The sequence below is a fragment of the Chiloscyllium plagiosum genome, unplaced genomic scaffold (assembly GCF_037043375.1).
Source record: "Chiloscyllium plagiosum isolate Xiang-an unplaced genomic scaffold, Cpla_swu_hap1 HiC_scaffold_16, whole genome shotgun sequence".
Taxonomy (NCBI): Eukaryota; Metazoa; Chordata; class Chondrichthyes; order Orectolobiformes; family Hemiscylliidae; genus Chiloscyllium; species Chiloscyllium plagiosum.
Window position 1 is genome coordinate 83677396 of NW_028270154.1, and position 15520 is coordinate 83692915.

General features: G+C 44.5%; 1 protein-coding gene across 3 annotated transcripts in view; it reads left to right on the forward strand.

Annotated features, from left to right (window-relative positions):
• LOC122556802 (uncharacterized) overlaps window positions 1-15168 on the forward strand; it is a 53318-nt gene extending 38150 nt beyond the window's left edge. For 2 of the 3 annotated variants that reach the window (XM_043703998.2, XM_087995478.1), the window contains 5 exons: window positions 534-688; window positions 8039-8222; window positions 9139-9251; window positions 12694-12787; window positions 14880-15168. In XM_043703998.2, the coding sequence (XP_043559933.2) occupies window positions 534-688; window positions 8039-8222; window positions 9139-9251; window positions 12694-12787; window positions 14880-15011 (678 nt within the window). In that variant the 3' untranslated portion in view covers window positions 15012-15168. The remainder of the gene's footprint in view (window positions 1-533; window positions 689-8038; window positions 8223-9138; window positions 9252-12693; window positions 12788-14879) is intronic. The other variant, XM_043704001.2, reaches the window with a different exon arrangement.
• Window positions 15169-15520: the final 352 nt, after the last annotated feature.

A 15520-nucleotide genomic window follows, 5' to 3' on the forward strand; every position in this document is an offset into this window, starting at 1 on the left:
AACAAATTGGGGTGGCACAATGGCTCGGTGGTTAGCACTGCTGCCTCACAGCACCAGGTACCCAGGTTCGATTCCAGCCTTGCTTGACTGTCTGTGTGGAGTTTGCACGTTCTCCCCGTGTCTGCGTGGGTTTCCTCCGGGTGCTCCGGTTTCCTCCCTCAGTCGCAAAAATGTGCCGGTTATGAATTGGCTATTCTAAATTGCCCATACTGTTGGGGGCTTTAGTCAGAGGGAAATAGGTCTGGGTGGGTTACTCTTCAAAGGGTCGGTGTGGACTTGTTAGATCGAAGGGCCTGTTTCCACACTGTAGGGAATCTAATCAAACCAATGCAGACATGGAGGAAATGTGCAAACTCCACACAGTCACCCAAGGTCAGAAGTGAACCCGGGTCCCTGGCGCTGTGAGGCAGCAGTGCGAACCACTGAGCCACCGTGCTGCACCATGTTATCATGCATGCAGAGCTGTCAAAAAAATTAATGATACATGCATTTGAATGAACAGGAGACTATGTGGTTGCTTCTTGTTCTGTCAGATCTCAGGAGGCTGGGACAGGAGAATTTGTGTGTGGGATCTGCAAGCGTGTGTGTTACATGACATATTCTCCAACACAGCACCGGATGAGAGGAGCAACGTTCAAGAGCTGGCCTGTGATGGAGCCATTCTAGATCTTGCCTACAGCCCAAAGCGGTGAGTTCACGAGCAACTAAATCGAAACTATCATGATCAAACCTGTCGATTGTGGTCCAGCCGCCTTGGTACATGAAACCCTTCTGAATTGATTTGGTTACCTGCTGAAGAATAAAGCTCGTTGATCAAAGTGCTCAAAATAATTTAATTGTCTGAGCTGTACATTCCCCCTGAGGAGACAAAGCTCATACGTGGCCCCTTTTCGAGTTCCCAATGATTTTGAGCTTTCCTTTGTGTCTTGCACCTCCTTCGGTCATTGTCGTGATTGGAAACAGGGTGATCTTGTTAACTATAAGATCCTTAATTGGAGCTGGCCAATCAGGAAGCCTGGCTGACCAATATAAACAGGGGATTTTTGCCCCTCTTCCGCGGTAACGTTAGAGCCCGGGTGTCCTTGGAGAAGGAGCACGCGGTGTCCACCAACACCCTGGAGTTGTTCAGGGAGAGGTGGGCGCCGCAGGGAGTGGAGTGCATTATTTCCCCCTCCAACTCTATTTTGATTTAGTCCCTGCCCTCCCCTTCACTGTTTGATCACACAGCATTGCCCTTTGATGTGAAGGGCACTGCTTGTCACTGGCCACCCGGGTGTTTCCTTTCTTCCTGGTGGTGGAAATTGAATAAAGATTCATGCACCTTGTGAAAAGAAAAAAAATAAACAGGGGATTTCAGCCATTAAAAATGGAAAAGATGTTAAATTAACAATATGTGTTTTAGTGTACAAAAGGGTACCTAACGCAGCAGACTACAAATTATAGTACAAGTCTGTTTTGTTAATACTTAAGTTTGCATTGACTCATTTTGTACGAGTGTATATAGGTTTGACATTCATTAAATTAACTTTAAACTGTGATGTGTGCGTAACAGATGCTTTTGCATGCACTGTACATGTAAAATGGACAGCTATTAGTCAAATAAAATGAGCTTTTGCTTTCTTAAAAAAATAAGCAGGGGATTTAGTATCTCCACAGTACCAGGGACTGACTCTCAGCTGTCACAGCCAGTGTACGGTACACAATAAGTAAAGGGTGATTTGCTGGTGGGATACCAGCCTCTAGGAGAAAGTGAGGTCTGCAGATGCTGGAGATCAGAGCTGAAAATGTGTTGCTGGAAAAGCGCAGCAGGTCAGGCAGCATCCAAGGAACAGGAGAATCGACGTTTCGGGTATGAGCCCTTCTTCTGATGTGGTTCAGTATCTGAAGGTTCAGTATCTGAAGAAGGGCTCCTGCCCGAAACGTCGATTCTCCTGCTCCTTTGATGCTGCCTGACCTGCTGCGCTTTTCCAGCAACACGTTTTCAGCTCTGATCTCCAGCCTCTGTGCAGTTATTTCACTCATTTAGCTCCCTTCTCTCCCTTTCCGTGCATTCATTCACCTCTCCAAATCTTCGTATTCAAGCTCTCTCCCACCCGTCTCACTCCCAAAGGTCAGTGAATGAGACATAAAGGTCAGGACATAAATGATGGAGACAGAAGTTATCAGTGTAAATTCACTTGACACGAGAAATGAAACCAGAAATTGAGACAGCTCCGAGAGCTAATAAAAAATCAACTCAAAACAACAGCCAAGAAAGTGAGTCCATTACTTCATTATTTTTGCTATCACACAACGTACAATTAATAAATGTTTATCTATTTACAATGGGTACAATCCAAATGTTTTATTATTAACAAACAAAGGATTAACAGGTAACAGTGCTCATGTGACTGGCCTCAAACAAACAGGGTAATTTGTGTCTCACAAGCACAAGATTTATTTTAAGCAGACTCATACTTGTATAGAGAGCGTTGGTTAAAGAATCTAACCTGGAGTTAGTTGGCATTGAAGTATTTGTTTTTCCTCCCCTTCAGTATTCCAGGTCAGATACGGAATTGGCAGATAACTTTGAGGTATCTGAAGAATTAGCCTTAAATTTCAGCTAACAATCTTGGCGAGATATATTTTGGAAGGTTTATATATATTAAACATCCATTGTTTCCAACCCTAACATAAAGTCCAGCCTCTTCATAACTAGCAGAAGATAACTCCATTATCTGATCAATGACTCTGAGCCGTGTTTCCCATCTGCAATAATTTTATTAGTGGTAAACTAAGGGAAAGTTAACAGGTTTCAATGTTTTAATGATTCTTCCCCTGGGATTTTTTGCACTTGTTCCTGGAAATTAATCTTTAATTCCCAGAGCCACATCCAGTGTTGACGAATTTCCTTCAACTAAGTACTGTGAAGATTGAAAACGTGTCATAAACTCTGCACCTTAGCCCCTGACTCCTACCCTCTTCCTTGTGTTGAACCAGACAGTTCCCAAACTGACTCTAAGCTGGCCTTCCATCCCGCACCCCCCCCCCCCCCCCGCACCAACTCCATCACAAAGGTTACTGATGTACAATCATAGATTCCCTGCAATGCAGAAAGAGGCCATCTGACTCATGAGGTCTGCACCAATCCTTTGAGGAGCATCCCACCCAAGCCCCTATCCTATCCCCATAACCCCTTATCTTACCATGGCGAAACCACCTAGCTTCTGCATCCCCAGACATTACAGGCAATTTAGCATGACCAATTCACCTAACCTACACACCACTGGACTGTGAGCAGAATCTGGAGCACCCGGAGGAAACCAACGCACTCACAGGGCGAACGTGCAAACTCCAAACAGACGGTTGTCCAAGGACTAAATTGAGCCCAGGTCCCTGGTGTTCTGAGGCAGCAGTGCTAACCACTGAGGCACATACAACCTCCATATTTTCATCTGTTTCTGCTTTGGCCCTCACCCTTCTGCCACTGAAACTATAGAGATGGGCTTTATGGATGGGCTATAGGGATGCGCTATAAGGATGGTCGATAGGGATGGTCTATAGGGATGGGCTATAGGGTTGGGCTATAGGGATAGACTATATGGATGGGCTATAGGGTTGGGCTATTGCAACACCTAAATCCCACAAATGAATAAAATGAAACAATCTATATTCCTGCTTCCAATTCTGACTATACTAATCCCCTCCGGCCATCTTCCACAATGTCTGATTTGTTCATATCGCTGTTGCCCATATAACTAGCCAGTTTGTCCATTTGCCTTCCATTGCTCGTGTGTTCACTGACTTACATTGATACCCGACATGTCAAATTGGATATGCTCACCCTCACATGCAAACCCCTACATGGCCTCCCCCTCCCTACCTTATGACCTTTGGTCAGTGTTGTTGGTGATTTGTACAACTAGACAATGTCACAGAGTGTACAGTGTGGGCCCTTCATCGGTTGTAAAAAGTAAAGGTATTAGACATTGTATTGACAGGCTGGGTATAACCGAAAATATTTTGAGGCAACCACCCCTCTTTCTTTTTACCATCCCTCTTTCTATAGCACAATGATTGGCATGTGTCCCATCAGCAGCTTAGGCTCTAAGCTCAATGATTCCCTGACGACTTTCCTTTCTTTTAAGGCACCTCATGGAATCTAGATCTTTGTCTTAAAGACATAGCTCAGTGGTTAGCACGGCTGCCTCACAGCACCAGGGACCCGGGTTTGATTCCAGTCTCAGGTGACTGTCTGTGTGGAGTTTGCACATTCTCCCCGTGTCTGCGTGGGTTTCCTCCGAGTGCTCCGGTTTCCTCCCACAGTCTAATAATGTGCAGGTTGTGTGGATTGGCCGTGCTAAGTGTGGGGTTACAGGGTCTCGATGGGTTCTATTCTGAGAGACAGTGAGGGTTGAATGGCCCTTTCCATATTGTGGAGATTCTATGGGTGCTACCAACACTGAGATTGGGCACTGCCATTAAAGCTGACCATTTGTCCATGTGCAATTGCACCCACAATCACTCTTGCAACAGGAGCAAATAAAAAGTTTTGATGCAAAGCATTGGACTCAATCTTGCCACATTTGACTACCCATCAATCCCGTCACGTTTCACTGACCATTGTCTCCGGGAGGCCTGACAGGATTTCTGGAGGTTCTCTCCAGTCTGCCTCCTTATCCACCTACCATAACTGTATATGTTACCCCTCGGAGTTCAATACTAACCCGATTCTCCCACTTGGTGTAGCCGTAAGCACTTGCCATTGCAGGAACATCCCAGAATCCCTGTGTGAAGCTGCCCTGCACGGTTCATCGCACTTTACCCTGGGCATGGGATTTCAGGGGAAAATGGATCCCCAGTTTTCAGACAGGATCTGCAGCACCAACACATCATCTGCCCAGCCATGTTTTTACTCTGTTTAATTAATTGGTCTGGATGCGAACCGTTTTAAAAGTAGAATCGCTAACACTTGCGCTGCTTTGTGCATTTAACCACTTGTGTTAAAAATGAGGTACTTTGAAAGCACTAACCTGAGAAAGAATGTATAATTCAGCAATAGAAATTTGCATCATTTCCCTGCTCCACCAACTTGACTGAGGGAGAATTGTCCTGACAGTTCGGATTTTTATTCTGGTGCAGTGAAATGTCTGGAAAATTGAGGAGGCAGGCTGCCTGGGAGGCCTATCTTGTTGCTTAACATTCTGTGGAAGAAATTTTTAAAAAACAGATTCACACAAGAAAGAACATAACCTTCTAGTCACCCACCCATCCCCTCGCACTCTCCATGCCCCGTCTATGCCTGCTCACACTTCTACCCACAACGCATCATAACCTCCATGCTAACCCAGGCCCTTCTCCTCATGGCCCTCATGTTCTGATGTGACCCTATGTGCCCACACCCCATTCCCCAACTCGTGTCCCCTAACTTGCGCAATCTTGCTAGTGGGTCCGAAGATTCGGGCTCAATGGAACACAACAACACTATAGACATTTCCATTAAATGTGGTACACATTTATTAATGTACTAAGCAACAGTCCAAACTCACAATGCCAATGGTTTCTTAAATGCCTCACGATCTAGAGACTGTCACAGTTGGTCAATCCTCACAAAATCCCTACAGTGTGATAGCAGGCCATTCGGCCCATACTTTTGCACTCTCCATGCCCCATTTATGCCTGCTCATACTTCTACCCATAATGCCTCATAATCTCCGTGCCAACCCGGGCCCTCCTCCTCATGGCCCTCATGTTCTGATGCGACCCTATGTGCCCACATTTTGGGGCGGAACAGTGATACAGTGGTCAGTACTGCTGTCTCACAGCGCCAGGGACCCGGGTTCGATTCCAACCTCGGGCAACTGTCTGTGTGGAGTTTGCATATTCCCCCCGTGTCTGCGTGGGTTTCCTCTGGGTGCTCTGCTTTCCTCCCACAGTTCAAAGATTACTAGGTCAGGTGAATTGGCCATGCTAAATTGCTCATAGTGTTAGGTTCATTACTCAAAGATAAATATAGAGTCGGGGAATTACGTTTCGGAGGGTCAGGTGTGGACTTGTTGGTCTAAAATGGCCTGTTTCCATACTGTAGGGAATCTAATCTAAAGTCTACATCCCACCCCAGACCCATCCTGTCACTGCAACCCTGGCTAACCCACCTAGGCTGCACACTATGAGACAATTTAGACTGGCCAATCCACCGAACCTGTACATCATTGTGACTGTGGGAGGAAGCAGGAGCACCCAGAGGACACCCACATAGACACGGGGAGAATGTGCAAACTCCACACAGACAGGTTGCTCGAGAATGAAATCGAACCCCGGTCTCTGGTGCTGTGAGGCAGCAGTGCTGACCACTGAGCCACCATGCCATCCCTGTAGAACATGTGTGATATTCAAACTGTAAACAGGTCTCTAAGCACACCTTTAGGACATCTGAGCAAGCTGCTGTACCTGTTGCAATGACCAATTCTTTTCAAAAGTTTTTCTTTATTCCTATTTTCTTGTTATGACCTTGTACCATAACTGCTCCTGGGTTATTTCATTGCTTTGTTTCTCATTTCACGGTTCTTTGTGAAGCTGTAATCTCTTGGCTCCAATTTCATGGCTGTGATTGAAGAGTTTTTCTGTTATTCATTCACGGGGTGAAGGCATCGCTGGCAACGTCAGCATTTAATGCCCATCTCCAAATGTCTAAGGAGTTACCTTTAACACCTTTATCATTCTCAGTGCGCAAGTCAACTTGGCATTTCTCCTTCGGCTCCGATATCATTTAAAACAATCAAGACCTCAGCAAATCTGTGACATTTTCCTCTTTGCCTCCCTGTTCTTAAACTCACAATATGGCTCTACAGTCAGGGACTCATTTCTCCTTCAATGTTCCATTCTGCCAAGATGAGATAAACTCAACCTGCAGGATTCCATCATAATCCATTAACATTCATTAAAGCATGAAATAAAGATAATAATATTACATGATTCAAAATGATTAACACAGTGTAAGAGCCAGTGTTATTTCAGACCAAGATAGATAGATTCTTGATTGGTAGGGGATCAAAGGTTACAGGGAGAAGGCAGGAGAATAGGGCTGAGAAATGTTTCAGCCATGATCGAATGGTGGAGTGGACTGAATGGGCCAAATGACCTAATTCTACTCCTGTATATTTTGGTCTTGTCGACAGAGATTTTATGTGTGTGCGTGTGTGAATAAGCTTGTTTTTGGCTGTGTGTACCAGTGTGATTGTATTTGAGAGCAGGAGCTGACTTATCCCGATGCCAGTCCATATCTATAATTATCACCGTGCCCTATTCTAGGTCTCACGTGAATTTAGTGACAAATAATGCCAACACTTATCTCCTACCCATCCTCCAGCCTAACACAATCCCTTTCCCAACTTAGTGCCAACTCATTCCAACCCACATTTCCCCCCTCCTCCCCATTGTCCATCAGCGCTTAACCCTTACCCCATTCATGCCAACTCATCTGATATCTGCTATGGGTAGCTCTCAGAGCATAAAATAAAGTTGTGTGTCTGCTGATGACATCACTATTTTTAAATAAATTGAAAATATATTAAAATTCCTTTGACTCACTGATTATGAAAACACCTTTTACTTGAGTACTTAATCCCTTACTTATTGTTATTGTACAAATATATATAGCCGTGTATTAAACTATTCCAAAGTGCAACAATTATTGGATACTTTCACCACAAGTGCTGCAAAGCTCAAGGAAAGGGTCAGTCAACATCACCGTCTCAAGGCCAACTAAGATTGGAATCCTGATAACAAGTATAAGTAATGAATAATAAACTCCCACATTTTTGTGAAAATAAAATTAACCATTCTTCAATTCAGTAGCCTACCTCAAAGCATCACAGATTAAAGTTAGAATGTGATGAATATTCATTCTCAGCAAATAATTTAAAATAAAATTGACAAAGCAAAGAAACCCAGTTTGACCTTGTTCGGGATATCGAATATTGCTTTGACTGATTGTGATGGATAAACCGGTTGCTCAGTGTTGAAAAAAAGCACTTGCACACTGTCCCTTTGTTGTTAGGAACGAATTTGCCTATTCGTCGAGCGATGGGATGATCTACATTCGCCACTTCAGCCCCACCACAAGTCAGATGAAGCTCGTGAGTGTGCTGCAAGGCCATGAGGCTGACATCACTGCCATCTTATGGCACTCTCTCCTGAACAAGTGGCTCAGTGGTTCAGAGGATGGGAGTATTCGCTTATGGGTGAGCACCTCAAGGGGACCTTTTGTACAAGGCTGCTCACGTAATCAGCTCATGGAGTGGGCCTGACAGAGATAAAGTGACAACTTGGATTTATATAACACTTTTGATAACCTCAGGATTCTTTGCATTAATTAAATAATGTAGTTAGTGCTGGTAGTAGAGTAAACTGTGGCAGGCAGTTTTACATGGCAATGTTCCACAAACAATAAGATTTCTGAAGAAAACAGATAATCTGTTTTAAAGGCTGAAAGTTAAATAATCGCCAAGACTTAAATTGATATCTCCTTCTCTTCTTCATGGGATTGCTTTCCCTCACCTGAGAGTGCCATCTCATCAAAGAGCTGACACCAGCAACAGTGCAGACTGACCCGGTACAGCAATGCTGTGTCAGGCTGGATTGTAAGGTCAAGGTTCCAGGCCTGGCTCAAATCTGAACTTGAGCAAAATACGAACAACCCCAATACTTCTCTGTCAACTCTTTGGGTGGCATGGTGGCTGACTGCTGCCTCACAGCACCAGGGACCTGGGTTCGATTCCGGTGACTGTCTGTGTGGAGTTTGCACATTCTCCCCGTGTCTGTGTGGGTTTCCTCCGGGTGCTCCAGTTTCCTCCCACAGTCCAGAGATGTGCAGGTTAGGGTGGATTGGCCGTGCTAAATTGCCCCATAATGTCCAGGGTAGGTGGGTTAGCCCTGGGGAATGCAGGATTACAGGGTTGGGGTGTGTCTGAGTCGGCTGCTCCTCAGAGGGTCAGTGCGCATTCGATGGGTTGAATGGCCAACTTCCACGCTGCACTGATTCTACACATACCCACTTGACTTAGCTGTCAAATGATAGTCTCCAAAACTGGGACAGCTAAAGATTTCGGATCTAGGTTAGTGTTTCTGAACTGCTAAACAGCTGCTTGTTTTTAACAGAATGAAGATGGAACAAAATGCGAGCAGATCCTGGTGGCTAACGGAGCAGTTAATTGTCTCTGCATCGACCGGGTCAATAGTTGCATTCTAGCTGGGATTCAAGAGAGCTTGCGGTAAGACTTGGTGGGTCAGCATTGTTATGAACAACAATCACAGGGCATGTTAGACAGAGCGATGTCAATCTGAATGTTTCACTGGTTTGCATGTTCTCCTCACCGCCTGTGAGGTGGGAGGCATTAACCCCCAATGGATCTTGTTGGATGCTGCCTGAATTGCTGTGCTCTTCCAGCACCACTGATCCAGAATCTGGTTTCCAGCATCTGCAGTCATTGTTTTTACCTCGTTGATATTAACCTCCAATGGTCTATAGGGTTGGGCTACAGGGTTGGGCTATAGAGATGGGCTATAGGGATGTGCTGTAGTGGTGGGCTATAGGGATGGGCTGTCAATGCTGGCCAGTCACATGTGAATAAAACAAAACAATCTATATCTATGTTCATATCGCTGTTGCCCATATAACTAGCCAGTTTGTCCATTTGCCTTCCATTACTCGTGTGTTCACTGACTTACATTGATACCCGACATGTCAAATTGGATATGCTCACCCTCACATGCAAAACCCTACATGGCCTCCCCCTCCCTACCTTGTGACCTTTGGTCAGTGTTGTTGGTGATTTGTACAACTAGACAATGTCACAGAGTGTACAGTGTGGGCCCTTCATCGGTTGCAAAAAGTAAAGGTATCACACATTGTAATGGACAGGCTGGGTATAACCAAAAATATTTTGAGGCTACCACTCCTCCAGCTTTTTACCCTCCCTCTTTCTGTAGCACGATGATTGCCATGTGTCCCATCAGCAGCTTAGGCTCTAAGCTCAATGATTCCCTCCCTGAACCTTTCCATTCCATGACGACTTTCCTTTCTTGTAAGGCACCTCATGGAATCTAGATCTTTGTCTTGAAGATGTAGCTCGGTGGTTAGCACTGCTGCCTCACAGCACCAGGAACCCGGGTTTGATTCCAGTCTCAGGTGACTGTCTGTGTGGTGTTTGCACATTCTCCCCGTGTCTGCGTGGGTTTCCTCTGGATGCTCTGGTTTCCTCCCACAGTCTAATAATGTGCAGGTTGTGTGGATTGGCCATGCTAAGTGTGGGGTTACAGGGTCTCGATGGGTTCTATTCTGAGAGACAGTGAGGTGAGGAAGCATTAACCTCCAATGGTCTGGTCAGTAAGACACAACCAAAGTAATGAGTTCTTGAGTTCTGAGGACAATTCTGACAAAGGGCCGAAACATTAACTCTGATTTTTCTCCACAAATGCTGCCAGACCTGCTGAGCTTTTCCAGCAACTTCTGTTATTTGCTTCTGTGTATGGGGCTGAGAACTGGAATCTCTGCTTTCTGTTCAAGTCAGAGAAAGCAGAATGGGCACAGCTGTGGTGTGCTTGATCATCTGATCAGTCCCACAAGGCACCAGAGAATAAGTCAAGAGGACGTGCTGTATTCCAGAGATTGAACACAATCATCGAAGATGACACTTCAGTACAATGCACTGTCAGAGCTGCCTCCCTGCAGAGTGGGTGTTAAACTGGGGTGCAAACTGCCCGTTCAATTAGTTACAAGCAATCCCACTGCACCGTTTTGAAAAGCCTCATGGTTAATATTTATCCTTTAAGCGATTTCATTGAAACAAATTAACTGCTTCTTATCTCTTTGCTTGTCCCCTTCCTAAATGCAATTTTACTGCTACGTTTTCTACACTACTTTACTCCCCCAAAAAAGTACTCCACTGGCTTGAAATGCTGTCCTGTGGTTGTTAAAAACTCTCTAAGAATTTAAAGCTTTCTTTCTATCTTTGGACAGTGCTGTTCACTGAAGCCCCTCCACTCCCAAGCAGGTATAAATCTTTCCATGGTTGTATTTTTGAAGGAGACCCCAGGGGCGGCTGTGCCCTGAGTCCAGTTCAATATTTGTCTCTCATTCATCATTTCTAGCAGTTTCAAGTGATTTCCACATTGATGTGTGTGGGAGCTTGCTGCGCTGAATTGGCTGTTGCTTTTCTGACGTTACAGCAATGGCTGTCCTTCAGAAATACATCATGTTCAATAAGATGCTTTGCAAAGTGCATCTTTTTACTGCAAATATATTTTATTTAGAAAATACATAAAAGTATGTAAAATGACAGTTAAAGATTGACATTAGATAAAGAGCAGTATCTTTCAGTACATTGTTTGGCACTGAGATGTCTTACTGCACTTACTGGTTTACGGTTTTTTTACTGCCTGGGTTTTTTTGAACACTGTTTCCAGACTCTCTGTGTAATATGGCTGATAGGCCTTTGACAGCGGCCTTTCCCCGTTGTGTGTTTGCAGAAGCTGCCCTCACTTTTAGTGCATCCTTCAGCATTTGGTCTCAGACCTCGGAATATGCCAGTCTGAAATACCTGGTCACTGACAACCCACTGCAGTGGAAACCCAACAAGATATGAGCAGGGTCCAGTTCATCCCTAACCCGCCTTGCCTCTGGCCCAATGGTGCCCCAATTTGAAATGCTCATCCTGGTCATTCAGTCCCTCCGTGGCCTCTTCCCTCCCCCTTCCCCTTTACCCTTCCCTCTCCCCTCTCCCCTCCTTATCTGTAACCAGCTACAACACATCCAGATATCTGGGCTCCTCGGAATCTGACCTCTTGTGTCTCCTTGCTTTCTCATGGCTTCATGAGTGACAGCTGCACCTTCACAATCATAGAGTCATCGAGGTGTACAGCACAGAAACAGACCCTTCGATCCAACTCGCCCATGCCGGCCAGATATCCCAACCTAATCTAGTCACATTTGCCAGCACTTGGCCTATCTCCCTCTAAACCCTTCCTATTCATATACCCATCCAGATGCCTTTTAAATGCTGGAATTGTACCAGCCTTCCCCACTTCCTCTGGCAGCTCATTCCATACATGTACCACCCTCTGCGTGAAAATGTTGCCCCTTACGTCCCATTTATATGTTTCCCCTCTCACCCTAAACCTGTGCCCTCTCGTTCTGGACTCCCCCACCCCAGGAGAAAGATTTTGTCTATTTATCCTATCCATGCCCCTCATGATTTTATAAACCTCTATAAGGTCACCCCTCAGCCTCCGATACTCCAGGGAAAACAGCCCCAGCCTGTTCAGCCTCTCCCTATAGTTCAAATCCTCCAACCCTGGCAATATACTTGTAAATCTTTTCTGAACCCTTTCAAGTTTTATAAAATCCTTCTGCTAGGAAGGAGACCGGAATGGCACACAATGTTCCAAAATATTGTAAGTCACGGAGTCATACAGTGCGGAAATAGACCCTTCAGTCCAGCCAGTCCCATAATCCCAAACTAAACTAGTCCCAACCGGCCTGCCCCTGGCCCATATCCCTTTCCTCTTCATGTTCATCAGGGGCCACATGTGAACACAATGACACAGGTTGAAGATCTAGTTTGCTGAGATTGAACCACGTTCTATGAAATCAGTCCTTTTGTTGATTTAGCAGTTCTTTCTCTATTTAATTACGTTTAATGAATATTTCCTCAGAGTTTATGACCCTGAGTCCTTCACACAAGTGCAGAGAAACATTGGGCACACGGATTCAATCCGTTCCATCATACACATTCCTGAGAGATCTCAGGTAAGTTAGCCTTTTCAAGATCAAAATTTTCCTTTGATGTATTTTATTTGTATGCATTTTTTGCTCAGTAATTTCAGGTGGTGGTGTTGGAGACTGGAGCACTTTTCCATTACCATATGAAATGCTCCTGGGACACATAAAGCCTTGGTTATGTATTGAATTAAAGATCAAGCACTCTCAGTGAAGGTAGGTACAGCATAGATGAAACACAAAATAAACATACTTCACATTGTCCCAGGACATGTACAGTACCAGTTACAAACTGAATTAAATATTCCTCTATAATATCTGAATCAGCATTCCCAGGACTGGGACTACACAGAGCTAAAGCTGCCTCTGTACTGAAAATAAAGCTTTAGAACATAGAACATTACAGTGTGGTATAGGCCCTTCAGCCCTCAATGTTGCGCTGACCTGTGGAATCAACCTGAAGCCCATCTAACCTACACTGTTCTATTCTCATCCATATGCCTATCCAATGACCATTTAAATGCCCTTAAAGTTGGTGAGCCTACTACTGTTGCAGGCAGTGCGTTCCATGCCCTTACTACTCTCTGAGTAAAGAAACTACATCTGACATCTGTCCTATATCTATCACCCCTTAGCTTAAAGCTATGTCCCCCCGTGCTAGCCATCACCATCTGAGGAAAAAGGCTCTCACTGTCCATCCTATCTAACCCTCTGATTATCTTATATGTCTCAATTAAATCACTTTCTCTGTACTGTCCAGAGACTGTCAGATCTCGTGCAGAGAATTGGTTAGTTATAGAGTAAAGGTCTTTTTTGGGTCACCAAACACTTCCAGGTAATGTCAATAAGTTTTCATAGAGACATGACCATTATACAGTAAGCCTAAAGTTACTGATGGAAACATGAGGAGACAATAATCTGAGACATAATTAATTCTGACGTCGCAATATACAGGTTAATAAATGATGACCAACATGGGTTTATTAAAGATAAGTAATAGCTGTCAAATTTAAGATTGGGTTTTTTTGATAGAATATAAAATGTATTTCAGTTGATGACATGGTTAGAAGGTGTTTGATTAAGCAGCGCATAATGATTCAGTGAACAAAATTGAAGCCCATTGGGGTTAAAGGTACAGTTGGAGCATGGATGTGAAACTTGGCGATAGACTGAAAGAGGGTGAAAGGTCAGCTGCCCATGAGTTCGGTATTGGAACCACTGCTGTTTCTAATATATATTAATGAACCTATCTTGGGTATTGTGGCATTAATTTGACATTTTTAAGAAGACGCAATACTCAAAAAAGTAGTAAAATAACAGAGGGGAATGGAGGGCTTGAGTTATAAGGAGACGCTGGAACATTTCATTTTCACTGGTTGAGGGGTGACCTTATAGAGGTTCACAAAATCATGAGGGGTATAAATACAGTGAATGGCAAATGTCTTTTCCCTAAGATGAGGGATTTCAAGAATAGTGTATTTTGAAGGTGAGAGGAGAAAGATTTAGAAAAGACATGGGGGCAATTTTTTTTACACAGAGAGTGGTTCACGTGTGGAGTGAACTTCCAGAGGAAGTGTTGGACGCGGGTACAGTTATAATGTTTGAAAGACACTTGGGTAAGTGCATGAATAAGAAATGTTTGGAGGGATGTGGGCCAAGTGCAGGCAGGTGGGAGTAGTTTAGTTTGGGATTATGTTCATCATGGACCTGTTGGACTGATGGGTCTGTTTCCGTGCTGTATGACTCTATGAGTCTACAGTCAAAACAAGTGATGAGAGTGGGTTCAGTAGGAACTTTCCAAGGGGAAAGGTGTGTCAAGCTGAAATGGAAGCAACTGGGGAGATCTGGTTGTGCCAGACAAATTTGCAAGCTCATTTACCAAGTCAACACCTCTTAAAGCAGGACAATTTTAGAAAGGGTTATGAAAACATGCTGTGCTGAACAGGAAGCTGCTCATCCTGCATCTGTTTTTATTTTTCGTGAATTAACTTAAACCGGTGATATCCGGTTACCAGCTCCCCGGCCATTGGAGACAGTTTCTCCCTCTTTACTCGATCAAAAACACTTCGCCACTTCAGCCCTTTACGATTAATCATTAAACACGAATATACTTCTTTTCCAGTATGTTACAGCTTCCTGGGATTGCACTCTGCGCATCTGGAATTCATACATCAAGCCTCTTCCCAAAAGCAATGACATGAGGGAAAATGCAGCTGCTGAGGGGAAACTGCAACAGGACATCAAACACGTTTAGCAACTACGCTGAAATTGCTCTCATGAAGCGAGATATGAGAGGAGCAGGGTTTTGTAAATTGTAGTCACGTGAGTGCAGTGACGAGGAGAGCAGGTTGGGCATTCTGGGTCAAAGAGTGTGGTGCTGGAAAAGCACAGTCGGTCAGGCAGCATCTGAGGAGCAGGAGAGTCGACGTTTCAAGCGTAAGCTCTTCATCAGGAATGATGCAGACCTTATGCTCAAAATTGACGGTATTCCTGACGAAGGACTTATGCTCGAAACGTCGACTCTCCTTTTTCTCGGATGCTGCCTGATCGGCTGTGCTTTTCCAGCACCACACATTTTGACTCTGATCTCCAGCATCTGCAATCCTCACTTTCTCTAAGTGGGGTATCCTCTTACCTTGTTCCCTGATTCACAAAGCTTTTCCACCATCCACAAGTCAGAAAGTGCTGTGGATTTTGTCAACAATGCATCCTAAATCTTTGACCTCTACTGTCTTAGAAAGACAAGGGTGGCAGTCACATAGG